Source organism: Eptesicus fuscus, chromosome 3 (genome assembly GCF_027574615.1).
Source record: "Eptesicus fuscus isolate TK198812 chromosome 3, DD_ASM_mEF_20220401, whole genome shotgun sequence".
NCBI classification, from domain to species: domain Eukaryota; kingdom Metazoa; phylum Chordata; class Mammalia; order Chiroptera; family Vespertilionidae; genus Eptesicus; species Eptesicus fuscus.
This window is the reverse complement of record NC_072475.1, coordinates 3,767,511-3,794,250: the sequence shown is the minus strand read 5'-3', so window position 1 is coordinate 3,794,250 and position 26,740 is coordinate 3,767,511. Positions and strand designations below refer to the sequence as shown.

The 26,740-nt window shown below is 52.0% G+C and overlaps 1 protein-coding gene and 1 long non-coding RNA gene across 3 annotated transcripts in view; one reads left to right on the top strand and one right to left on the bottom strand.

Annotated features, from left to right (window-relative positions):
• Window positions 1-1,585: 1,585 nt before the first annotated feature.
• On the bottom strand, window positions 1,586-4,989 carry LOC114233040 (uncharacterized). Its single transcript, XR_008555494.1, has 3 exons — window positions 4,933-4,989; window positions 2,088-2,232; window positions 1,586-1,835 (listed from the first exon to the last, which is right to left on the bottom strand). It is a non-coding gene; the product is annotated as an uncharacterized LOC114233040 (long non-coding RNA).
• Window positions 4,865-26,740, top strand: part of HLCS (holocarboxylase synthetase) — a 161,837-nt gene continuing 139,961 nt past the window's right edge. For both annotated transcript variants that reach the window (XM_054713531.1, XM_054713532.1), the window contains exons 1-5: window positions 4,865-5,100; window positions 8,467-8,604; window positions 15,694-15,856; window positions 18,331-19,283; window positions 22,353-22,535. In XM_054713531.1, the coding sequence (XP_054569506.1) occupies window positions 4,906-5,100; window positions 8,467-8,604; window positions 15,694-15,856; window positions 18,331-19,283; window positions 22,353-22,535 (1,632 nt within the window). In that variant the 5' untranslated portion in view covers window positions 4,865-4,905. The remainder of the gene's footprint in view (window positions 5,101-8,466; window positions 8,605-15,693; window positions 15,857-18,330; window positions 19,284-22,352; window positions 22,536-26,740) is intronic.

The window sequence follows — 26,740 nt, the reverse complement described above, 5'->3', positions numbered from 1 at the left end:
GACTTCATTCCCTTGGGAGATGGCGTAACCGGAAGGGGAATTTCACCTGGTAGAGATCCCGGGCACCCGTGACTGGCCCCTTGAGGACAGGTCTTAGGCAGAGGAGCTTTGCTGTGCCCGGGAAAGGAGCCCCGCTTTGTGTGGGGCGGAGCCGACTTTCCTGCGCTGTTGCAGGAGGTAATACTACCCACCCCAGGGTGCTGTGAGGATGGAATTGCCGTGGCCTCCTCTTCCTGTTGACTTTGTGCAGGTGGCTGTTCCTCCATGGGAACAGTCAGCCGTCACACCAATGATGTTTCCGTCCACCTCGGAGCATGTGTGACGGTGGTCCCCTGAAATCACAGTGGAGCTGCTAGATGCCTCTGGCCCAGTGACGTTAGCTGTCATAACCTTGCGGCTGCCACAAGATACGCAGGTGCTTGTGGTGATGCTGGTGTGCACACACCTACTTCGCTGCATCAGCTATAGGTACAGCACGTGCAATTATGTACCGTACGTCATACTGGACAACAATGACTATGTTACTGGTTCATACATTTACCATTCTATACTTTTTATCATTAATGTTTTCTTCCTACTTACAAACATTTCTTTTTGCCGTGTAAACAGTATGCCATTACTTGGGCAGCAGACTCACCCATCTCGACTGCCTCATTTTTTCTTGTGCTTGATTTAATCTCGTGTTGTTTTATACAGTGACATGCTGTGCAGGCTGTTCCCTAGCGTGTGTGTAAGGGCACACTGTGCTGTTTGTACAACCATGGGATCACCTCAACACATTTCTCAGCACGTATCCCATCCTTAAAAGGGTACACTCGGCGCAGTGTGCTCACCCTCCACTGGTGCCCGGTGGATGCTCAAACTCTCAAGCTGTGGAGACAGGCACCTGCCCCTGGCCACTGAATGCATTCGTATGTGCGTGTGTGTGCATGTGCGTGTGGAGTCGGGGTTCAGGCAGTATTTGAACCCAGAACGCCTGACTCCAGACCGTGGCCTCTATTGCTTCACTACGCAAACTGCAGCTCACGCAGGCTCCCCCCGGGGCTGCTGCAGGGGTGGGGTGGGAGTTGGGGTGTGTGCAGCTCCTGATGTTTTACCTCATTTTGGTTGTAAAGGTTGTAGTCAATTCCACATTCATTTATTTGACCTCCCTAACCCTGTAAAAGAGAGACCTTACTTCTGGGAATAGGACAAGGTCATTAGGAAGACAAGTGTCCTTGGAGCAAGCAGAGCTCACCTGTTTAGTTCCCTTCACCTCCGTTGAGTGATTTAGACCTTTGAGGCTGCCGAGTGCTAAGTGCCTTGTGTGTGTGTGTGTGTGTGTGTGTGTGTAGTTGTTTGAACGGTAATGGCCCCAACTGCAGGTCCTGTCTGATGGGCTGGAAATTGCTCACAGATGGTGATTCCCCTCCCCCAACCAGGAACAGATTCTGCCTGGGATGTTAGGGGCCACTCCCCTCTGCTGGATGAAGAGAAATTTGCTCTCAATGAAAATTCTGTGAGCACCTCTTTCTAGCGGCCAACTGAGTAAAAGAGGTAACAGTGTTACCTCACTTTACAAATGGGTGTATGAGCCAGTTTCCAAAACTTTTTATTAAGCACCTACTGTGTGCTGGCACAGTGCTAAATGCCAGAGATATGAAGGTGAATAGGACATTACTGCAAACCAAATCCTCGTAAAGTGAATCACATTGCCATTGTATTGGGACCCCAGAATTTCAGAGTCGAGGGGGAAATTGGGGGTACCACCAATGGAAATAAACAGGATTTGGGGTAGAGAGCAGTTGGTACTCCAGGAAGACGACGTTCTAGGTCCACGTGGAAAGCAGGATGTGCTGTCAGTAACAGAGATGAAGAAATCACGGTAAAGAGGTAGTTTGTGGGAGAAACATGCTGCTTCTGAGATACCAGCAGAATACCCTAAAAGAGATATGCGGACGGGAGGAGTATGGCACTGGAGGCCGGGAGAGGCCAGAGCTGGCAGTGAGGGCCTGAGGTCACGCCCTGAGGGGTGGCCGCTGGAACCGGCAGGCAAATGGAACCGCGGAGGAAGAGAACCGGTGAGGGCAGCAGCTGGCCGGACTCACCTGCGCCCAGTGGTTCAGAGGGAGAGAGACAGGCGTCCTGAGAATTGGATGGATTACTCTCCTCGGGCTAACCAGGCGGCTTATTTCCCCACCGTCCGAGGCTGGAAGTCCAAGGTCGAAGTGTGGCAGGGTTGGTTTCTTCTGACTAATGAACACACATACCACTGATTGTCAAACATTCAAAGAAAAGCTCTTCACATTTTATAGGTTTTTTAAAAAATATTTTTATTGATTTCAGGGAGGGATAGGGGAGAGATAGAAACACTGATGATGAGAATCACTGACCAGCTGCCTCCTGCATGCCTCCTACTGGGGATTGAGCCCACAGCCCGGGCATATGCCCTTGACCGGAATCAAACCTGGGACCCTTCAGTCTGCAGGCTCTATCCACCGAGCCAAACCGGCTAGGGCCACATGTTATAGTTTCTGCCAACAAAAACCTCATGATTTCAAATAAGTATGTATTTCAATTACCTTTTCTCAGAGGGGCACTTTAAATAGATGGTAATTCTCAAGTCTCTGGGATCTCTGAATATCATTTCATTTTATTTTAAAAAAAATATTTTTACTGATTTCAGAGAGGAAGGATGTGGGAGAGATAGAAACATCAATGATGAGAGACTCATTCATTGGCTGCCTCTTGCAAGCCCAACACTGGGGATCGAGCCTACAACCTGGGCATGTGCCCTGACCGGGAATCAATCCAGGACCTTCTGGTTCATAGGGCAACGCTCAACCACTGAGCTATGACGGCCGGGCTCTCTGAATATCATTTTAAATTTACAAACTTGTTTAGCAGTCCAACACTGTTGTAGAGGGAACAGATTTTTTTTTTATTTATAAAACAGAGACTACATACTTTAACTGCTAAAAATGAACTGTTTACAGTTACCTAAAACTTCAGCTTCTACTCATCATTTCCTATTAAACAGGGATTTTAAAAAATATATATATTTTATTGATTTTTTACAGAGAGGAAGAGAGAGGGATAGAGAGTTAGAAACATCGATGAGAGAGAAACATCTGATCAGCTGCCTCCTGCACAACCCCTACTGGGGATGTGCCCGCAACCAAGGTACATGCCCTTGACCGGAATCGAACCCGGGACCTTTCAGTCTGCAGGCCGACACTCTATCCACTGAGCCAAACCAGCTAGGGCTCCCCTGATGTCTTATTTGTGCCTCCTTCTCCTTTTCCATTGCTATCTGGGGGCAATGAAGCTAAGCTCCATCGTTTCAGGTGCACAGTTTTGACCCCCACATTTTCCCATGATGTCTTCTCAGACCAAGACCTTGTGAGGCATCGAAGGGCCAACCTGGGAAGTTCCCATTCTGGCCGGATGGGGTTAGGGTGTCTGCGGGAAGGTGAGGTTGCAAAGCTCTTAAGGAACTTGGGAAAACTAGAGATGCTGTGACCTTCAGGCAGAAGAGATGGCCTCTCCATACCGGGCAGGGGTGGGAGGCTGGTCCTCTGAGCTGAAATTCAGCAAACGTCAATGAGGCTGTCTGAAGTGTGTGTCTAGGAAGACGGTAGGGCTTAGCGCGTTAGTAAGCTTTTTCACTTTCTAATTTCTGACTTGTAGCCCTGTGTCATCATGGAGGGGCTGAGTCCCTTCCCACAGGGGCTCGCTCACTTCTTTCTCCAGTGACACAGTTTTAGGTCTTGTTACTGTGGAGGGACCCACTTCCCACCTGTCACCGTCGGATCTGGCTTCAGCCCTGCGTACCGCTGTCTTCTACGTCTGGCCCACTGTGATGCTTCCCTTGGTTTTGAGCTCAGTTATTTCTTCTTGGAGTCTTTCTCTTTTTAAAACTACTCTTGCTGTGTAGCATGGGAGAATTCCCTGTGTCATCTGACCAGAGGTCTGAGGTTCCGAACGTGGGTATTCTGCACTGCTATTTTAAATACCTGAAAAATCTGTCCTCGGATTAAGTAAGACCTGGGAGCGGTATACTGGCTTGCTTTTACTGTGTTATGCCACCCACTCACAGCAAAGGCGAGAATGGTGGTTGGGGCAACTGTTCTCTACTTGCGGCTGAGTTGCTCCACCTGTGGTGTCCCTATGAGTGAGGGATGTCCGTGTCTTGTCCTCAACACTTCCCTACACGCTGCCTTTGGAAAAAGCGAGGCTCCACGGGAGACATCGCATCCATGGCAGGAATAACCATGCTTCTCTTAGGGGACAAGAACAGTGAATCATACTAATGGTCCCCAAAATGGTTTTAGGATGCTCACGAATTGCTCACGTAAAAGAACACCAGGCAGCCTTGTTACTCCTGATCTTTCACTTGCTTCCTGCCCTTACTTTAAAATAGGGCCCAGAAAAAAAAAAGTATTATTGCATTGTATGCATTTACATAAATTATCTTTAAGTCCTTTTTGCAAGAAGGCCTCACCTTATTTTCCCACTGGACTGGGTGGAGGCTGTTGGCACACCGTGACTCCCGTCCGGTGCCGGTTAATGCTGTAAACATGCACGGCCCGGTCCTCCCTCAGCCTCCCACCCGCCCAGGGAGGCCGGACCCCGGCCGGCGCAGGCCAGGCAGCGCCGGGGCCTACCTGCTGGTGCTCAACTTACTCATCATCCCCACCCCTCCCCGCATTTCCCTCCATCACAACACACCAGCCCAGCTCCCCGGCCAGGCACCCCTTCTCTCTCCATCACGCCCCCAGCCTACCTCGCTTCCCCAAGGCCCCGCCTCTTCCGGCCGTCGGGAGGGCGGGAGGGCCGGCGACTGGGACAGGCGGGAGGGGAGGGGCGGGCCGGGCCGGTGAGTTGGAGTGTCCCGGGCCCGCGCCCCGCCGCGGCCGGCCGGCCATGCTCATCACGCTGTGCTACTTGTACCTGTGGGCGCGCTGGGGGCGCCGGCCGGCCGCGCTCGTGCGCATCACGGTGCAGCGGCTGCGCGCCTCGCGCTGCTCCTTCACCTTCTGCGTGGCGGCCGCGCGGCCCCCGGAAGCCAGCGTGTGCCTGAGCCGCGGCGGCCGCGTCTTCTGCGTCGGCGAGAGCCAGGTGGGCGGGGCCTGCGGGGGCGCGGGCGGGGCGGGGCCTGCGGGGGCGGGGCACCAGCGGCGGGGCGGGGTCTGGGGGCGGGGCAGCTCTGGCGCGGGAGGGGCGGGGCCTGCGGGGGCGGGGCACCAGCGGCGGGGCGGGGTCTGGGGGCGGGGCAGCTCTGGCGCGGGAGGGGCGGGGCCTGCGGGGGACGAATCACCAGCGGTGGGCGGGGCCTGGGGGCGGGGCGGGGCAGCTCGGGTGGCTAGAGGGGCGGGGCACCAGCGGAGGGGGCGGGGCGCCAGTGGTAGGGGGCGGGGCAATCCGGAAGCGTCAGCCTGGGCCCCTCCTACCTTCTCCCCTCCACCCCGCCCGCCCTGTGCCCTGGGAGCCTGGGAAGAGCCCTCCGCACGGGGCGTCTCCGAAGTGCCCGGCCGGGCCCCCTGCACGCGATGCCCACGGAGCCCGGGTTAAGGGGACCAGAGATCCGAACACTGACAGGCGCGCGGGGCGAGGGCACGGACGCCGGGCTCCTGGTTCCAAAAGAGGCGCGTACCTGTGCGATCGCGAGGGCCATTGGCACCGAAGCCCGAGAGCGCTGCCCACTGAGCCTCCCGCCGTCCTCCCCTCCACTGTGGGCTGCAGTCCGGGTGAATGGATTCAGAGAAAGAGCACATTCTCAGCTTTCTGTCAGATACTTCCGAGCGACAAAAACTGCCTCCCTCCTCTCCTGTCAGTTGTGTCATTTAGCAGCCAGGGTTTCCGTTTGCACAATTCTACAAGTGCAGCCGCGCTGTGGCTTAATCTCAGCAAAAGCTCTGCTTCTCTGTAAAACGAAAATAGTTCTTCCCGTTCAGCTATTCGAAATGGACTTGATTCACAGTGTGGTTCAGCGCAAATTTCCATCGAAGTCACTGATACTGTTTTCATGAATATTTCAAAATGGTTTCTTGCCCTTTCCTTCTGGAAAGTTGGCTCATTTTTAGCATTAAAATGAGATTTTCTATGTGTGAAAAACCATAACACCCAAATGGGAAAATCTTATCTCAGGTCTTGAATATTTTGGTGAGGTTATGCTTAAGTATAGGATTGTACTGTTCTGCTAGCAAATTAAAAAATACCCTTCCTTGTTAGTCTGCTGTAACACAGAACACTAGTATATACGTCACTATGTCTCAGATCGCTCAAAGAGAGCACCTGTCTGGTACCACCTAGGAGTGAAGTTCATTCACTACATATGGTGGACGCCTGACGGCTTAATTCTCTCAAGGAACCCAGATTGAGAAACAAGTCCAAGTGGGGGGAAATGGAGAGGTGGACTTTCCTATTGCACTGGCTTCCACACTGGATCATTTACTTTAAAAAATAACCTTTAGAGTGGACATTTTGAACATTCAAAAATATTCAGAGGTAAATGTCTTTAATTTTCCTGAAAAACAGTTTTACTCTTTTTAAAAATATATATATTTTATTGATTTTTTACAGAGAGAAAGGGAGAGGGACAGAGAGCCAGAAACATCAATCAGCTGCCTCCTGCACACCCCCCACTGGGGATGTGCCCGCAACCAAGGTACATGCCCTTGACCGGAATCGAACCTGGGACCCTTCAGTTCGCAGGCCGACGCTCTATCCACTGAGCCAAATGGGCCAGGGCAGTTTTACTCTTTTTTATCCTCACCTGAGGATATGGTTATTGACTTCAGAGAGAGAGGAAGGGGGCAGAGAGAGAAACAGATCGGTGGCCTCTGAGTCCCATCCCTGCCTAGGTGTCGAACCTGCGACTTAGTAGGAGCCCTGACCCAGAATGGAACCTGCAGCCCTTGGTGTACAGGACGTCGCTCCAACCAACTGAACCGCCCGGCCAGGACAGTTGTACTTGTGAACATCTCCATGACTTGATTGGTCTCCGCTAACTTCCATGACTGTAACTAAAGCTTTTCAGCCCTCGCCCACGGCTCCGGCCAAACCTGCCTTGGGCTTTCAAGGGATTCCATGCCCCCAGTTCTCTGCATGGTTAACTTTGCCCAGATCTTCAGTCAGACATCACTGTCTCACCGCCGGACTAGATGGGACCGGCCTGCTCTGTGCCCTCAGAGTTTAAATCACGGTTCATCTTTCTAGTTTTTTTTTTTTTTAATTGCACCTGCTTTTATTTTTCTTCTTATTTTTTTTAGATATGTTCTTAAAGCTATCATGGCTGATGAAAATGGAAGGACAGCCCTCTGGGCTAGGCTTCTGTTAGCAATGGGCCTCTGTCTACTAGGATGCACTTCTGAGCCTCATCTTTTTCTTAAATATGTTTTTATTGATTTCAGAGAGAGGAAGGAAGAAGGAGAGAGAGGTAGAAACATCAATGATGAGAGAGAACCATCGATCGGCTGCCTCTTGCACACCCTCCACTGGGGATCGAGCCTGTAACTTAGGCGTGTGCCCTGACCGGGAATTGAACCGTGACCTCCTGGTTCATGGGTCAATGCTCATCCATTGAGCCACACTGGCTGGGCTCTGAACCTCATCTTTAAAAGTCCCTCCAAGACCTAGCTGGTTTGGCTTAGTGGATAGAGTGTCAGCCTATGGACCAAAGGGTTCCAGGTTCAAGTCCAGTCAAGGGCACGTACCTCAGTTGCAGGCTCCTCCCTGGCCCAGACCCTGGTCAGGATGGGTGCAGGAGGCAACCAATCGATGTGCTTCTCTCAGTGGTTCTCAACCTTCCTAATGCCGCGACCCTTTAATACAGTTCCTCATGTTGTGGGGACCCCCAACCATAAAATTATTTTCGTTGCTACTTCATAACTGTAATTTTGCTACTGTTATGAATCATAATGTAAATATCTGTGTTTTCCGATGGTCTTAGGCGACCCACAGGTTGAGAACCGCTGCTGTAGAGCCAGCGGGCTGCGTGCCTCGTTTTCTCTAAACAGTAAGGCAGGGGTCCTCAAACTTTTTAAACAGGGGGCCAGTTCACTGTCCCTCAGACCGTTGGAGGGCCGGACTATAGTTTAAAAAAAAAACTATGAACAAATTCCTATGCACACTGCACATATCTTATTTTGAAGTAAAAAAACAAAACGGCAAAAACACCCGCATATGGCCCGTGGGCCGTAGTTTGAGGACGCCTGCAGTAAAGAATAGTAGCAACAAGCCCAAATTCAGAATCAGTTAGTTGCTGACAAATACCTGGAGATGTTAAAGCTGTCCTGAGTTTTCCTGCTTGTATAGCTCCAGTTCAACAAGAAGCGCAGGTGAGGGTGGTCTGCAGGAGGACACCAGCTGGGCTTACTTCCAGCCCACCCGGGAGGAGCGAGGGGCGAGTCCGGGATGTGAGTGCAGTGGCGGTTGTGGTTTGACATTGAACCCTTTGGCGGTGTTTTCCTTCTCTCTCTCCAGTCCATCGATGACTTGAACAAATGGGCCCTCTATCTCGTGTCTCCTCTTCTACCTGAAGCCGAACACATAGCGTTTGTGACAGAGAGCGTTTGGGGGCGGGGTGAGGATCTGCAGAGGCCGCCTTCCCCGACGCAGACCGTGAGTAACGTGTTTTTCGCCTGTTGGCTGTAAGGAAACTGTGTGTCTTCATTAAAACGCAATTCGTTGTCTGATGAGAGCTTTTTCCTGGCCTTTGTGACTCCCTTTCTTCCTGGATGTTTTGGGTTAAATGAAAACATGTAAGTGAAATTACTTTCCCCTGTTTAAATTTTTTATTTTGTTCATTCTCACTGAAGGATATTTTCCCACTGATTTTTGAGAGAGTGGAAGGGAGGGGGAGACACAGTTGATGTGAGAGAGACACATCAACTGGCTGCTTCCCGCACAGGCTCCGACCAGGGCCAGGGATTGATCCTGCTCCTTGCGGGAATCGAACCCGGGACCCTTCAGTCCACAGGCCGACCGATGCTCTATCCATTGAGCAAAACCGCCTCTAGGGTAAAACATTTATGTTGCTTGATGTTTTATCGCTTTTTAAAACGTGGCTGCCGGGACACGGAGCTCCCCGTGTGGCTTGTGCTTGCGGCCCACACCAGGTTGTTGGGCAGCGCGGCTCAGTGTCCCAGGCCATCCAGGCCATCCTGATGCCAAACCTTGGAGGCTGAGAGAACGGGCTTGCTGAGCCATGTGCTGGCAGAGAAGGACCAGGGCCTGGGACAGGCAAGCTCAACCGCCAGCGTCCGGGCCGGAGGGAGGGGGGACATGTCTCCTGATTTCCAGCTGACGGGGCTCTCTCATCTCATGGGTTTGGGGCAAAAGATGGAAGTTGTTTTGAAAGAGTTTGCATTGGCCATCAATATGGGGCACGGGGGGCGGGGGGAGGGTCGGGCAGGGGGAAGCGGCAGCTCTCCGAGAGGCATCTCCCAGTCCCGGTTGGTCGTGGGCAAGAGTCTGGAAAGTTCATGCATGAGCAGGACGTGGTGGCGTCTGGCGGCTGGCATTTATGTATTTATTTTTGATAGCTGCCTAGAAGTTGATTCAAAGATTTAAATTTTTTTAAATTGAATTTATTGGGGTGACACTGGTTAATAAGATTATACAGGTTTCAGGTGCACAGTTCTACAGTGTGTCATGTGGCTATTGTGTTGTGTGCTCACCAACCACAGTCAAGTCTCCTGTCACCATGTATCCCCCTTTGCCCTCCTACCCCCCCCCCTTCGGTCAGCACCACACTGTTGTCTGTGTCTAGGAGGCTGTTGTTTCTCCCAGCCCCCCAACTCCCCTCCCCTCTGACAGCTGTCAGTCTGTTCTCTGTATCTGTGAGTTGGTTTCTATTTTGTTTGTTAGCTTATTTTGTTCATTAGATTCCACATGTAAGTGAAATCATATGGTACTCGTGTTTCTCTGACGGGCTTATTTCACCCAGCATAATCCTCTCCAGGTTTATCCATGTTGTCGCAAAGAGTAAGTTTTCCTTTTTTTTTTTTTTTTATAGCCCAGTAGTATTCCATTATGTAAATGTATTACAGCTTTTTAAAAAAATATTTTTTCTCTTTTTTATTTTTAAATATATATATTTTTATTGACTTCAGAGGGGAAGGGAGAGGGAGAGAGAAACATCAATGATGAGAGAGAATCATTGCTCTCAGCTGTCTCCTGCACGCCCCACACTTGGGATGGAGCCCGCAACCCCGGCATGTGCCCTGTCTGGGAATCGAACTGTGACCTCCTGGGTCATAGGTCGACGCTCAACCACTAAGCCACGCCGGCCGGGCTATCACAGCTCTTTTATCCACTCATCTACTGATGGGCACTCTGTTTTTTTTAAATATGTTTTATTGATTTTTTACAAAGAAGAAGGGAGAGGGATAGAGAGTCAGAAACATCGATGAGAGAGAAACATCGATCAGCTGCCTCCTGCACACCTCCCTACTGGGGATGTGCCCGCAACCAAGGTACATGCCCTTGACCGGAATCGAACCTGGGACCCCTCAGTCTGCAGGCTGACGCTCTATCCACTGAGCCAAACCAGTTAGGGCCTGATGGGCACTCTGGCTGCTTCCACCCCTGCCACTACCACAGCGGCCAGCGCCATCCACTTCCAGCCCTGAGAATGGGGGACACGGGAACAGCCAGCTTCCTCCTTAACACTGAATCCAGAAGTTTCCAAAGTCACTTCTCACATCCCTTAGCTGCAGGGGAGCCTGGGAAATGCATCCTGTAGCCGGACAGCTGTGGCTCAGAGGCGCCCTGGAGGTGTGTGACTACAAGGGAGAAAGACAGACTAGAGGTTGGGAGATAATAGCATCTCTGCCACAGGTACCCCATTGAACTTACCTTCTCAGGAAGATTTAATTAAGATCTCGCTTAATGGCGGTTTTGCTTAATTCTTTTTTTTAAAATCCTCACCTGAGGATATGTTTATTGATTTTTTTAGAGAGAGAGGAAAGGGGGAGGGGAGAGCGAGCGAGCGAGCTAGAGAAATATCGATGTGAGGGAGAAACATCGATGTGAGAGCATAACACCCACCAGCTGCCTCCTGCACAATCCCCGGCTCGAGCCCACAAGCGGGCATGTGTCCTGACTGGGAATCAAACCAGCAACCTTCCAGTCACAGGCCAACACCCAGCCAACTGACCCGCACAGTCTGGGCCAGTCTGTCCCATTTTGAGGACGATGCAACTCTCACAGACTTTGAAAACGGTATCTTTTTGGACTGGGGCTCTCTCAGGTGGCCACGTTCCCTGGTGCCTCCTGGCCCCGCCATTGCCCGTGGCCGTGGCCGGGGTGAAGCTGGTGGAGCGGAGACAGCACTGCCTGCTGTCCGTCACCAGGGCAGCCCGCAGTCTTGGCTCAGGGCAGGATCTCTGCGCCCTCCGCCTCTGAGGAACCCTTTGTGTAGGGCCGCCCAGGGCTTCCTCAGCTTTGATCTTTGGGGGCCAGCCTTTTCTTTCTCTGCCTTTGTCTTCCCATCTCGGAGTGCCAACGGGAAGGGAAGGGTCCTGTTAGCTTTTCGTCCCGGGAGGCAAACACCTCTGGCCCCGGAGGAGACGCATGACGCGCGGCTCTGCTTTGATCAGGGCACCCAGCTCCGCTGCCGGTGGAGTTTGCATGGTCTGTGGCTCCCGGACCACGTTCCTAGAAAAAGGAAATGCACGTGGGAGAGGAAACGGGTGGCCGCGTCGGGAAACTTGATCGGGGACGTGTGTATATTGTTCTCTGCTGCTTCCTGTCCACCCCCGGGCTTTGTTTATCTCCTGCTCCTCTGTTCTTCCCCGTGGAGTTAATGACCGGCTCCTGTTACACTAAGTGCTGACTCTGGGGTGGGGCTCTGCCCGCTTGATCCAGCAGCTGCTACGTCAGCGTTGGAGCACCTGATGCTGGGCCGGTGTCCCCTGGCGAGCATCTCTGCGCTTTGATTGCCCGCTCAGAACAGAGATGGTCAAAACAGACGGCTCAGAACAGAGATGGTCCTAGCTTTGTGCAGGAGGCGGCACTGTCCCCTTTCCGGTTCCCCATTCACCCTCATCTGAGAAGTCGGCTCTGGCCAAGGTGGGAGTTTCCTTCTCATCCTCCTGAGCTCACATCCTCCCTCCGTTCTCCAAGCTGGACGTCGGCTTGGCAGCAGCGGTTCTCAACCACAGGGTCGCGAGAGCCGCTGCTGTAGAGCCTGAGACCATCGGAAAACACAGATATTTACATTACGATTCATAACAGTAGCAACATTACAGTTATGAAGTAGCAACGAAAATAATTTAATGGTTGGGGGTCACCACCACGTGAGGAACTGTATTAAAGGGTCGTGGCATTAGGAAGGTTGAGAACCACTGGTCTAGGGAAAAGAGGTCAGTGCCCCCAGCCAAATAGTCAGGTATCGCATGTTTTAAAAATTCTTGTGGCGCGCCAGTTGAAAATCACTGACTTAGCATAATGTATTCGAGATTCATGTATGTTGCACCATGTATCACTGCTTCATTGCTTTCAGGGCTGAATCCATTGTATGAGTAGACACCTTTTATTTCTCCACTCATCTGTTGATGGACGTTTGGGTTGTGTCTACTCTTTGGCTATTATGAATAATTCTGCTATGAATATTTGTGTACAAGTTTTGTGTGTGGAATGTTTTTATTTTAAAAAATATATTTTATTGATTTTTTACAGAGAGGAAGGGAGAGGGATAGAGCTAGAAACATCGATGAGAGAGAAACATCGATCAGCTGCCTCCTGCACACCCCCGACTGGGGATGTGCCTGCAACCAAGGTACATGCCCTTGACCGGAATCGAATCTGGGACCTTTGAGTCCACAGGCCAACGCTCTGTCCACTGAGCCAAACCGGTTAGGGCTGGACATATGTTTTTAGTTCTGTTAGGTATCTGCCTAGGAGTGGACTTGCTGGGTCATTGGTAACTCTGTGTTTAACTTTTAGAAGAATTGTCAAATTCTTTTCCAGAGACTTGTACCATTTTACATTTCTACCAGCAATATATTAGGGTTCGGGCTTCTCAACATCCTCTACAGCACTTGTTATTGTCCATCTTTTTGATGATAGCCGTCCGAGTAGTGGTGACGTATTTCATGGTGGTTTTGATTTGCGTTTCCCTGATGACCGATGATGTTGAGCATCTTTTCAAGTAGTTATTGACACTTGTATATATATATATTTTTGAGAAATGTGTTTTAGATCCTTTGCCCATTTTTAAATTGAATATTTGTCTTTTTATTGGTGAGTTATAGGAGTGCTCATATATTGTGGACACAAGTCTCTTATCAGATATATGATTTACAAATACTTTCTCCCACTTTGTTGATAGCTTTTTCATTTTCTTGAAAGTTTTTCTTGAAGCACAGACAATTTGTCTGTTTTTTTTTTCTTTTGTTGCTTGTACATTTGGAGTCCTAGCTGAGAAACCATCGCCTGATCCAAGGTCATGACATTGTGCCTATGTTTTCTTCAGTGAGTTTTGTAGTTTAGCTCTCATATTGACGATTTGATCCAGCTGGAGTTAGTTTGTATCCCTGTGTACATGGGGCGAGCGAGGGGTCCGTTTTCATTCTTCTGCGGGTGGAGATCCCGTTGGCCTGGCAGCCTTGTCCAGATGCTTGATTACCCACGTGTGTGTCTATTTCTATCCTCTCCGTTCTATCCCATCGCTCTCTGTCTCACCTTCTGCCATCTGGACTTGGACTTTGGTGCCCGCGTTTTCTGGAGGAGCAGGGACCCTCAGGGCACACGTGCTTTGGCCTCTGGGAATTTCCTTAGCTCTGCAGGTTCCGGATTTACCCCAGCATCTGGCCTGGCAGTTCATCATGTCGTCATTCTTCAGTGCTTTTAAGATGGCGTTTTAATTATTTCATGCAGCATTTCTCATTGTTTTCAGCAAGAGTTCTAAAAATCGAGCCTACCAATAAAAAGCGGAATTCAAAACTACATATCTCTCACTTTGAGATTTGGGCAGTCTGTTTTTGGAAGATGAATTTTGGGAAGTAGGGGAGTTATTCATGGCATCTTAAAAATGATCACTGTTTACTGCTGCTTTTAAAGTCAGAATTTCTAATAGCTAGTAATTAACTTCATTAACTGAGCACTTTTTTTTTGTCCCCAGTTTTCTGCTCGGGGGGCATTATATATTTTTAATGTGTTAACACAACAAACCTATAAGATCATGGGTATTGGTCCTATCATTTCTCCCTGTCGTACGAGTGAGGAGACAGACCTGCGAGGTTCTGAGACCTGCCTGAGGACACCCAGCGGTGATTAGCTGAGTTTGACCCACACCCAGGTCCTCGGACTCCGGAGCCAGGCTCTGGACCCCAGGGCTCCCCGTCTCCTTGTCCCCGTTTCAGATTCTTGTATGAAAACTGGAAGGCTTCAAGGACGGAGTGTTGGTCTGCTGTCCTTCTCCCCGGCCTCCTGGTGGTGGGAATGGGAACTGGGCCGGGCCGAGCTCTGGAGAGGCCTGGCGCTGTTCTCACCGCTCAGGAACCACCGGGAGGCATGTGTGAATCTGATTCCTGGGCTGCAGCTCCGGGTCTGAGGCAGCAGCCGGAGTCACGCTCAGGACCCTGACGCTTTTTTGCTCTCCGGGGAGCGTCCTTGTAGTGGGCGTGATCCCCGCTTTGAGAAAGGCTGGTCTGCGGGTTACGTGATGAATCCCTGCATATCGTGGACTTGCTGTTTACTCCGATTTCTGTTACTAAAGGGCAAGTTGATGTTTTCGCAGGGCCTGGGGGATGGCTCCTTCCCCCTTTAATTTCTAATAGCTAGTAATTAATTTCATTAATTGAGCACTTTTTTTTTTCTCCCCAGTTTTATGCTCGGGGGGGGGGGGCATTATATATATATATATTTTTTTTAATTTTATTATTATTTTTTAAATAAATTTTTATTGATTTCAGAGAGGAAGGGAGAGGGAGAGAGAGAGATAGAAACATCAGTGATGAGAGAGAATCACTGATTGGCTGCCTCCTGCATGCCCCCCACTGGGGATTGAGCCCGCAACCTGGGCATATGCCCTGACCGGGAATCGAACCAGTGACCTCTTGGTTCCTGGGTCGACGCTCAACCGCTGAGCTACACCCGGCTGGGCTATTTTTAATGTGTTAACACAACAAACCTATAAGATCATGGGTATTGATCCTATCATTTCTTTAGGATATGATAACTTGCCAAATAGGAGTACTAGTAGGCAAGATATGGTAACTTGAAAAGTGACTTGATTGAATTCGCTCCGAGAGAGAAATGAAATACTAAAAACTAAGATTTTTGTGGGGTAGGATGGAGCCTTGGAAGGCTCAAACCATTGTGCTAGCTAGAATTTTTTTTCACACCCCATCCCCCCAACCAGTTTTTGCCCACTTGGGGGTGATATGGTCCCTGCTGAGCATACTTGCTCTGAGGGCTCCACGTTTTGGAATTAGATATGGTAACCTCTTTTCAAGTTACCATATCTGCCTTGAAAAGCAGTGGAGACGTGAGTTAGCGTGAAAGGAGGGGGTCATAGAGCCGTGTAAGCCCTGCTGTTGGGCAGAAATGAGAGGGTCCAGCAGCACAGCTTTGGTGTAAGAATGCAGCGGGGGGCGGGGGGGGAGGGTGGGGAGGGGGGCGCCGAAGGGGAAAATGAAGCACCTCCTTAGTTGAAGAAGACACACGCAACCTCTCTTTTTCTCCCTCCCATTTCCCCCTCAGATTGTGAAGTGGTCAGACTGTTGTGCGCCGTTAGCTTGCAGACCTGGGGACCCTTATCAGTTCATCGCCAGAGCAAGCGTGGATGACTTCAGCAGGCTGGGGGTGGCGTTCATGGAAGACAGACTCCAGATGGCTAATGGGTTGATACCCCAAAAGATTGTTTGTAAGTAACTTTAAACATTTTTAATTTATATATATATATTTAATATATTTTTATTGATTTCAGAGAGGGAGAGAGAGAAAGATCAATGATGAGAGATAATTACTGATCGGCTGCCTCCTGCACGCCCCACACTAGGGATCGAGCCTGCAACCCAGGCATGTGCCCTTGACAGGAATCGAACCCAGGATCCTTCAGTCCACAGCCGACATTCTATCCACTGAGCCAAACCAGCTAAGGCTAATATATACATATATACTAGAGGCCCTGTGCATGAAAATTCATGCACTGGGATGGGTCCCTCAGCCCAGCCTGCACCCTCTCACAGTCCGGGAGCCCTCAAGGGATGTCCTACTGATGGCTTAGGCCTGCTCCCTGCGGGCCTAAGCTACAGTCTGGCCTCCCTCTGGGGGAGGCGACCGGGCTGATCAGAGGAACGCGCCGCCCCCATCACCCACTGCTGCTGCCACTGCGGCCACCACGGCTATGGGCCCTCGCAGCCACTGCGGTGTTTTCATCAACAGGGACTCCAGTCCCTTCACCATGAAAAAATGACAACTTTCTTTAGGCATTTTCAAGATATCTCTTTCATAGGGTATGACCTTTCTCTCTCTCTTTTCCTCACCTGAGGATAGTTTTCCATTGATTTTTAGAGAGTGTGGAAGAGAGAGGGAAAGACAGAGAGAAACATCAATGTGAGAGGGACATATCGATTGGTTGCCTCCTGCATGAGCCCTGACCTGGGCCCGGGTCAGGGAGGAGCCTGCAACCTAGGTACATGCCCTTGACCGGAATCGAACCAGGACCCTGTGGTCTGCAGGCCGGGGCTCTGTCCACTGAGCCAAACCGGCTAGGGCGGGATAGGACATTTCTCAGCCCCTCCAGCAGCGGATCTCCGTTTTTTCCTCCAGGGGTGAGGTGGAAAAACCCCTAGATCACCTTCTTGGATTCTTATTAGCCAAGTTACCAAGAACGCTGTGAGTGGCGTACAGGGAGCTTAGCCAATGAGCGGTCAGAGAAGGTGTTTCCTGTGCAGCTCACGTGCGGAGGCAGGACTTCCGGCGCACTCTGGCTGCCGGCCCTCTCCGGCCCTCGCAGCTGCTGCGGCTTTGTCCAGAAGGACGTCCGGTCTAATCAGCATATTACCCTTTTATTAGTGTAGATTGATTTCAGAGAGGAAGGGAGAGGGAGAGCAAGATAGAAATATCAATGATGAGAGAATCATTGACTGACTGCCTCCTGATCAAGCCCGCAACCGGGCATATGACCTGCCCGGGAATCGAACCGTGATCTCCTGGTTCATAGGTCAACGCTCAGCCACGGAGCCATTCCCGCTGGGCTGTTTGTAAGTAGCTTTAGATGTTTTCATTATAGCAGGTGTCGTAGGTGATTAGCTCACGTACTGTTGAGTACTCCTATTTGGCATGACTTAAGTGAATGCTTATTCTCGGTTTAATTCAGTCAACAGGTTAGATTCCCATAATAGTATAAAGTTCAGACATGTGCCAAGTTCTTTTGAGGAGCTCACCCCTGAGAATATCATGAGCGCTTTTAAAATTCTTAAACAAGGATATCCCATAATCGCACTGTCTGAGAGCGAGCGTGGGAATTCAGAACCCATGGGATAGTGATTTTCCCCAACCTCATACCGAATAACTAGTTTCTGGATTGTAGTTTGATTGAATGGAAAGCATAGTCAGTGTTATTATGAAGTTCTAAATCTTAGTTTTTTATCTGAAATATATACTGTATATACCACAATATTTTGGGACACATTTTTTATTTTTTTTAAGAAACATGCAAGATGGTCTTCCTTCATTAGGCCTCTCAGCTGGCTTCCAGGGGCCAGGATGTCTTCACTGGCATCTTGAGCAAATGACTGTTCCTTACCAGCTTGGGGATTTGTGTAAATCACTCCCTTTTCCCATTTGCCACGTGCGTGTGCCGAATCCCACGTCAGGTGTATAGCAGGTGCTCGGGACTGGATTTCGAACCAGTGATTGTACACGATATTCCAGCCCTGAGAGCAGATCCTGGACAGACCCTTCTTCCGGCCGCGCCTAGGGAGCGCCCTGGGCGTGGCCTTCCCCGGGGTGTGCGTGGACAGACCCAGAGGAGTGCCTTTCTGTTGTGTAGTTTCATTATCGTATCGGAGAGGGACACCCAGGAAACTGAGTCTGGAAGTCAGTGGCCAAATGACCTCTCGGGATCTCACTCTCTTCACTCGTCAGTGGGGGAGTCGAGATTTTCCGATTCAGAGGTGTTGTGGAGACTGGGATTTCACCTGAGACCATCCGGGGCCCCTCCTGGCAGGTGGGAGCACTTTCCTGGTTCCAAAGGACGCCGCAGAGTTAGGTGGGGCGGCCGTGGGTGCCCAGGAACCTGAGTCAGGGAACGCAGGGAGCCTGCGGGGTTTTGAAAGGAGCAGCAGGACAAACCAGAGAGGTGACTGCGTGTCTTTTCTGCTCCTGCGCCAGCCGTGCACCTGCAGGACTCCACTCTGCAGGAGCTTAAGGACCAGGCCGCTGCCAAGCCAGCCCACAGCCTGCAGCCGGGCCCCCAACCTGCCGTCCAGGGTGAGCCTGATCCGGGCGTCATGGAGCACGTTGGCAAAGATGACCGGAAGGTTCTCGGTGCAGAACCCACGCCAGGGCGAGGCGGCGCCTCCGGGAACGAGGCCGCTGGGGAGAGCGACCGAGGAGCGGGCTGCACCGAGCTCTGCGGCCTCCACCTGTCCAGCTGCCACGAGTGTTTGGAGCTGGAGAACAGCACCATTGAGTCCATCCGGTTTGCATCTGCAGAAGACATTCCAGATCTTCCCTACGACGCCAGCGGCGGCGGCGGCGGGGAGGGCGTGGCTGATGCCGTCGGCCCCGAGCGAGAAGGGAGGAGGACCAACCTCACGGGGAAGGCACCCAACATCCTCCTCTACGTGGGCTCCGACTCCCAGGAGGCCCTGGGCCGGTTGCAGGAGGTCCGGTCCGTCCTGGCCGACTGCGTGGACCCCGACAGCTACACGCTGTACCACCTGCCGGAGGAGAGTGCGCGCCGGGACCCGTGGCCGGACAACTGCCTGCTGCTGGTCATCGCCGGCAGGGAGCCTGTTCCCGAAGACGTGCACCAGACGTTCCTGGCCTACCTGGCCCAGGGCGGGAAGGTGCTGGGCCTGTCTTCGTCCTTCGCGTTGGCTGGCTGCCAGGTGACCAGCAAGGACGCGCTGCAGGAGACGGTCCAGAGCCTGGTCTTCTCCAAGGCCGACCGGAGCCAGGTGGAGCTCAGCGTCCTGAGCAGCGGCTGCGTTTACGAGCAGGCCCCCGGGGAGCCGCTCAGCCCGGGCCCGCTCCAGGGCCACCTGGACAACGAGGACCAGGACAGGCTGATCGTGCAAGTGCCTTTTGGAGCGCGTGGAGGGGAGGCCGTGCTCTGCCAGGTAGGCGGCGGGCGGCCCTGTGGCGGTCTTTGGGTACATCTGGCGGGGGACGTGCCGGCACAGCTGTGCTCTGCCAGGTCTGAGCGTCTGCTCCGGGGGCACTTTGGACCTGCGGCTGGGAGTTTCTGCTGATGGGTTAGATCAGGGCTTTCCTGTCGCGTGAGTATCTCGTCTAATCGGAATACTCGCGATGGAGGAGCATTATTTATTTCAGAGAGAGAAAGGGAGAGAGAGAGAGAGAGAGAGGAACATCAGTGATAAGAGAGAATCATTGGCTGGCTGCCTCCTGCACCCCCCACACTGGGGATTGTGTCCACTACCGGAATTGAACCCGGGACCCTTCAGTTCCCAGGCTGACGCTCTATCCACTGAGCCAAACCAGCGAGGGCGGAATCTTTTTATTGAGTTAGGGAACTGTTTCCTTTTTTGTTGTTTTAATTTTTAAAAAAATATTTTTATTGATTCCAGAGAGGAAAGAAGAGGGAGAGATAGAAACATCAGTGATGAGAGAGAATCATGGATCGACTGCCTCCTGCACGCCCCCCACTGGGGATTGAGACCACAACCTGGGCATGTGCCCTGATGGGGAATTGAGCTGTGATCTCCTGGTTCCTAGGTTGACGCTCCACCACTGAGCTACCTCAGCTGGGCTGTTGTTTTAATTTTGTATCCTGTCTCTCTTTCCAGCCCTCCTGAGTCTTTTTGGTTTTCTGACCAAACATTTTTCAAGGGCGTAGGTTTGTTTCTTTACCATTTTCCCCGCTCGTTTGTCTCTAAGATGCGTATAAACAAGGAATCTGGACATTGGGACGGATGCACATGGGCAACCAATCACGTTTCCTCTAGGTTGCAAACCACATGGATTTGTTTTTGGAGGCCTAATCCATGTTCGTCTTCTCTTTCTCTCTGCAAATACGGTAACTATAGTAACTGCATTCTCAGAAAATCCTCTCTAAAACCCGACTTCCTCGGGCCGTATTTCAGTTTTGAAGAGCGAACTTGACCGCCCGGTGCACAGACATGTACTAGAAAATCGATTCGGCACTGTGGCGACGTTTCTCCGAGCTGCACGGCCGGTCTGCTTGCGGCTCCGTCTGAGTTGACCCCGTTGCTGTCATAAAATTCGATACTGCATGCGTGGGCCTCGGAAAAAAGGCAATACGATGCAGCTTCAAAAATCAGATCCAGAGGATTAGTGTCATTTGTGATCTCAGACGGCTCCCAGCCTCTGGGACAGGGTCACCGCTCTCCCCTCCGGCCTGTGTCGCTGCGAGGCCTCGCCGCCGAGATCAGCCAGTAAACATCACCGCAGGCTGGTTCGTTTCCTCTTTCCTGCTGGGTTCCATAGCCTTCATCTTGGCCGTAAATCGGGTAATGATGTAACCCAGTCAGGGGGGCCCAGGACTTCAAGCGCAGCCACAGCTGCACGGTGGGCGGTGGCCTGGCGGCCAGGGGAGCCCGCCACGCTGTTGCCGTCCGTCACCGCGGGGAGGGGGGGTCTGCGGCCCTGGCTGTGCCGGCAGGTGTGCAGGGAAATGTAAGGCTGTGGGTTATGCTGAGATTAGAGTATCAGAGGGGCCAGGAGTTTGGCATGAAATCCAGATACAATCTCTACAATGGATTAAAAAAATATCTCTCTGTATATCTACATATATACAGACAGGGTGGGCAAAAGTAGGTTTTCAGTTGTGAGTACACAAAACACAGAGTTTATTCTTGTATTATTACTTATTCATTATTGTATTATATTCCATGCCAACAACCTACTTTTGCCTCACCCTGTATATTTTATATGTGTGTGTGTGTGTGTGTGTGTGTACACATATATATATATTTAAATATATTTTATTGATTTTTTACAAAGAGGAAGGGAGAGGGAGAGAGAGTTAGAAACATCGATGAGAGAGAAACATCAATCAGCTGCCTCCTGCACACCCCTACTGGGGATGTGCCCGCAACCAAGGTACATGTCCCTGACCGGAATCGAACCTGGGACCTTTCAGTGCGCAGGCCGACGCTCTATCCATTGAGCCAAACCGGTTAGGGCTATATTTTATTGAATATTAATTTTATTTAAAAATTTTCAAATTTTCAGTTATGGTTGACATATATTAGTTTTAGATATACAGCATAGTGATGAGACATTTATAAAACTTATGAAGCGATCACCCTGCTTAGCCTCGCACCCACCTGACACCGCACAGAAAGAGAGTTTTTTCTTCGTTAACTCGCCATGTGGCAGAAGTGGTTCCACTTCACGGCAGCGTCTTACCCACGGCTGTGGCCATCGCTCGCGCCCTTTGTGGGGGGACCGTCCTGTGCCCTGTCGGGTGTTAGCTGCATCACCCAGTAGATGCGGGTGGCGTCCCCTCTGAACGCCCCGTCAGAATCCGATCCAGAGGGGTTGTGGGTTCTGGTACATTCCTCTGTGGGAAGACACAGACCGTTCATTGACGGGCGGCGCTGTTGCAGGTTTCACTGCGGAACAGCCTGGACCGGGCGCCTGCAGTCCCTGACCTTAACCTCAGGCAGGTGAAGGGGAGGGGTGTGGGGCTGGCCTTTCCCGGGTCCCCCAAGCCACGCATCTGCCCGAGTTCCTGCAAACACACTCACACGGGGACGAAGAGGTCTGTCTCCCCGGTGGCTTCCCAGTGGTGATGGCCACCAGGTAGAGTGGGGCTTCCCGCCTGACCCCGTGTGCCTCCAGGGTCCGGGGTGACTCCACGTGGGTCCGCAGCACACCCATCCTTCTAAGTGTCGGTCCGACGTATACTAGTCACCAAGTTAAGTGACTTGCCCAAGGTCCCCAGACTGGTCAGTGGTGAGAGTTGGGACCGGAAAGAGCTGGGCTACCGTCCTGGGTCATGTCCCCCGTGGCCTCCCGGCCCGACAGCCGCGGGGTTCATAGGCTCTTCCGAGGCTTCTTATCGCTTGGCACTGCTCTCTGCGTGTTCAGGCTCCAGGTTACATCGTGTCGATGATCAGCAGGATTCACAGCCACGTTTTCAGAAACACCGGCAAAGGCACTGCTTTCGTGAATGTTCTGATGAAGTGGTGCTTCCCCCGCAGGTGCACCTGGAACTGCCTCCCAGCTCCTCCGTCGTGCAGACTGAGGAAGACTTCAACCGGCTCAAGTCCAGCAACGCGAGGAGGTACGAAGTCCTGAAGGAGATCCTGACCGCCCTGGGCCTCCGCTGTGACGCGCAGCACGTCCCCGCCTTAACGCCCCTCCACCTGCTGCTGGCGGCCGAGGTGAGTGCTCAGCGGGAGGCGCCCCGAGGCGCCCTTCTCAAAGCGGTCACCCTGGCCCTGGCCGGCGTGGCCCAGCGGATAGAGCGTCGGCCTGCGGACCGAAGGGTCCCGGGTTCGATTCCGGTCAAAGGCACGGACCTTGGTTGCGGGCTCCTCCCCAGCCCGGGCCCTCATTGGACACGTGAAGGAGGCAACCAATCGCTGTGTCTCTGTCACATCGATGTCTCTCTCTGTCTTTCCCTCTCTCTTCCACTCTCTTTAAAATCAATGGAAAAATATCCTCGGGTGAACAACAGCAACAAAAACGGTTAACCTTGTCCTGACGCGTCCCTGGCAGTGGGCTTCCACTTTGGTTTCTATTTTTGATTTTTCTATTTGGACCTCTGAGCAACCGTAAAGACGTCCAAGGATAACGGATGTATTTGGCATTTGCATCACAGGGAGGGAGGGCAGACCGTTAGAGTTTAGAAGGTGTTAAGTCTTAAAACTCCGGCCCTTCCCACGTTAAGGGGAAAAGGGCCACTGTTTTATGTGTCAGGAGGAGCTGGGAAACCACAGCGTAGGCCCTTGGGATTAAAACCGTCGTTTGGTTTGGACGGTTCTCGGCGAATCTCTGGAAGGGAAAATCCCCGTTTTGCTTTGTTTTTGTGCTGACGCCTGCCACCTGGTGGCCAATCCTAGCTGGTCTCACAGGAAAGGGCCTGAGCCGGGCAGGCAGGCAGGGATTTTCCTGGCCTGGCGCCTGCCTTTGATGCCCGTGGTTGGTACCCGGTTTGAGCAGGTGGCTAAGCCCAGGCGAGGCTTCTGGCCAAGCTGCCAATTTCTCATTCATTGTGGCACATTGTTTCGTGGGTCTGTTTCTGTCGCCTTCCCTAAACGGGGGGAGGGGTGAGTTTAGTGACGTGACCGTGCAGATTCAGCAAATGGCTGCTAGCCCAGGTGAGTCTAAACACCACCCTCTCCTGCTTTCCCTTGGGAAGAAGGCACTCTGTCTCCTCCCCCAGCACTCAGCGGAGGAGGCGCTCTCCGTGGGCTACACTCTGTCCCGTGCAAACTTGCTGTGCAGAGCAGAGCAGAGCAGAGCTGTGAGCATCCGTGGAGAAGACAGACACACAATCTGGGGCATTTAAGTGTAGGATGTTTTGAAGGAGTGCTTGAGGACTAGATGAAATAGCATATGTGGAAGTTCTGTGTAAAGAGTACAATTATTATTATTATTTAAATATATTTTTATTGATTTCAGAGAGGAAGGGAGAGGGAGAGAGAGATAGAAACATCAATGATGAGAGAGAATCATTGATCATCTGCCTTCTGTATGCCCCCTACTGGGGATCGAGCCCACAACTCAGGCATGTGCCCTTGGCCGGAATCAAACCAGGGACCCTTCAGTCCGCAGGCCAAAGCTCTGTCCACTGAGCCAAACCGGCCAGGGCCAGAGTACAGTTATTAAGATTAAGATCAGATTGTTGAGAGGTTAAGTCACCAGTGTCTAGTGCTTCTAACAAGTGACTGGTGATATAGGTAATGATTTTAATTTAAAAATTAATAAAGCAACAGGTGCTTTTTTCCATCTAAGAACATTCTTGTACTAGAGGCCCGGTGCACAAATTCGTGCACCAGTGGGGCCCCTCAGCCTGGCCTGTGGGATCGGGCTGAAACCAGCTCTCCGACATCCCCTAAGGGGTCCTGGATTGCAAGAGGCGCAGGCCAGGCTGAGCGACCCCACCGGTGTACAATTGGTGCCGCGGAGGGACACGAGAGGTTGGCCAGCCAGGGAGGGACCGTGGGAGGGCTCCAGGGCCTGTCCGGCCCGTCTTGCTTAGTCCCGATCGGCCGGACCCCAGCAGCAAGCTAACCTACCGGTCGAAGCGTCTGCCCCCTGGCGGTCAGTGCACATCATAGTGAGTGGTTGAGTGGCCTTAGCATATTATTAGCATATTACGCTTTGATTGGTTGAATGGATGACTGGATGGACACTTAGCATATTAGGCTTTTATTATATAGGACTATAGTTCTGATGCACAAAATTTTTGCAAGGGGCTTGGCCCTCACAGCCGCCGTGGCTTGCCTTGGCCCTCGTAGCCACGGTGGCTTTCTTCACCCTCACAACCACGGTTTCGTCCGGAAGGTCATCCAGAAGGACGGTCCGGAAGGCTGTTTGGCTGTCCAGTCTAATTAGCATATTATGCTTTTATTATTATAGATTGCATTTTCATTGCACAGTGTCTAGTCAGTTTGCACACTTTTTAATGGGTGCTCCTGGGAATTAATGGTGTGACTTTTGTTTGCACCTGCATCTCAGGAAATCAGAGCTCTCTGTCATTTATCTGTTTTGTGCGTTCTGTTAATAGAAGGAAAAGCACTACCTCCATCCATCTGGTGGCATAAAAAAGGATCAAAATCAAGCTGGAACCCAGAGCTTCCGCCTTGTAGACGACCCCCCTACAGACCTGCCACCTGGCAGGAGGGACAGAGCCATGTGGGCACGGGGCGATGGGACTGTCACTCTCAGAGACTTCCCCCTCTCCTTTCCTGGGCATGGAGGGCTGAGGCTGGAGGGCTGAGGCTGGAGGGCTGAGGAGGTGCCTGCCTTCCCCGGAGGCTCACGGCCAGGGAGCAACAGACCAGGGCTTGCCCTTGACCGCGCTCCCTGACCTTGCCCGGGAGTCTGACCATGCTGGTCTTGGGACGTGTGCCTCTAGACCAGGGGTCCTCAAACTTTTTAAACAGGGGCCAGTTCACTGTCCCTCAGACCGTGGGAGGGCCGGACTATAGTTTAAAAAAAACTATGAACAAATTCCTATGCACACGGCACATATCTTATTTTGAAGTAAAAAAACAAAACGGCAAAAACACCCGCATGTGGCCCGCGGGCCGTAGTTGGAGGACGCCTGCTCTAGACTCTTAGAGCAGCGGAGAAGGAGGGGACCCTGGCCGTCTTCCTGGGAGCAGAAGTTGGGACTCCAGGCTTTTCCCGGTCTCCTTAGGGTGGGTGTGACCTGAGATCCCGAAGGCTTTGGGTCGGGCACGTGCTCACATGACAGTACACAGCGGGTGCTTCCTCCTCTGGTCCTTCCGCTTCTTGCCACTGCCTGGGGTGGGGGACCCATGTCCCCTGTGGATTGGTAACCCCTGTTCACAAACCACGGGCAGGCGATGCTTGAACAAGATTAAAGCACATACTTGTTCTGCGGACACACACACAGATATTGCACACAGACTGCAGGCCCGCCAGCCCCCGGGACACAGCTGGCTTCGGAGAAGAGGAACATCCAGCAGTGCCCACGTCTCATTCCGAGCCTCCGTTTGCTCTGGTTGATCTTAGATGTCTCTCCTGCGGGCTACTTCCCTCCGCACTGCTTCCCTCCGAGGTGATGCACTTTGGGAGCCCGAGGGACTGAGCGAGGGAGTGCGTGTCCTCGTTTCTCGGTGTGTATTAGTTTCTCCCAGAAGACTTGGTCTCTGCTGTGGACGGGAAGGGAAGACTTCGGGCGTTATTCCTGGCATACACGCTCTGTACGTGAATGCGAAGGTGGCTGCTCGCCCGCCGTGACGGGCTTTCTGGGGCGGCCGGGGGATCCCTGCTCCTCTCCTGAGGCCGCGGCCCAGACCTTTCCGAACAGCTTCTGGGCGTTGTGCTGGGGGCTCAGTGTTTGTAGACGGATGGCAGGTTGGGACTAGAACACTTTCCATCGGCTTTGCTTTCCTGCAGCCTTCTCGGCAGGCCTCATTGATCCCCAGGGAACGAAGTTGGCAGCGGAGAGGTTCCAGGCGTCCTGGCACCCCGGGGTGTTACACGCAGCCCACCCTTAGGTTCATCAGCCCCTGCCTTCCCAGCCCTTGCCTGTTCTCTTCCTGTAAAATACGCTGTGACCACACGGTGGCGCTGCTGAGCTAGGCTGCCCGGTGAACAGACTCCCCGGCACCATAAAGTCGTTTTCTCTCTCGACATCAGAGTCTGGTTTCACAGAGTAATTTAGTAGTTTTCCACGATACTGGTGACACTTTCTTCTGGGCCTGAGATTATTTCAGGGTCACAGTTCATAATATTCATCTTCCATTAACCATGGACTGCGCACAGGGTGCCGTTACAGGATGGAATATGAAAGAACCAAATACACACACTGGTTATCTAAATAGTGTTACTGCGTGCCAGCTGTGTTTATACAGTTTGGTGCCCACACACTCGCTCTTTATAGCAAACG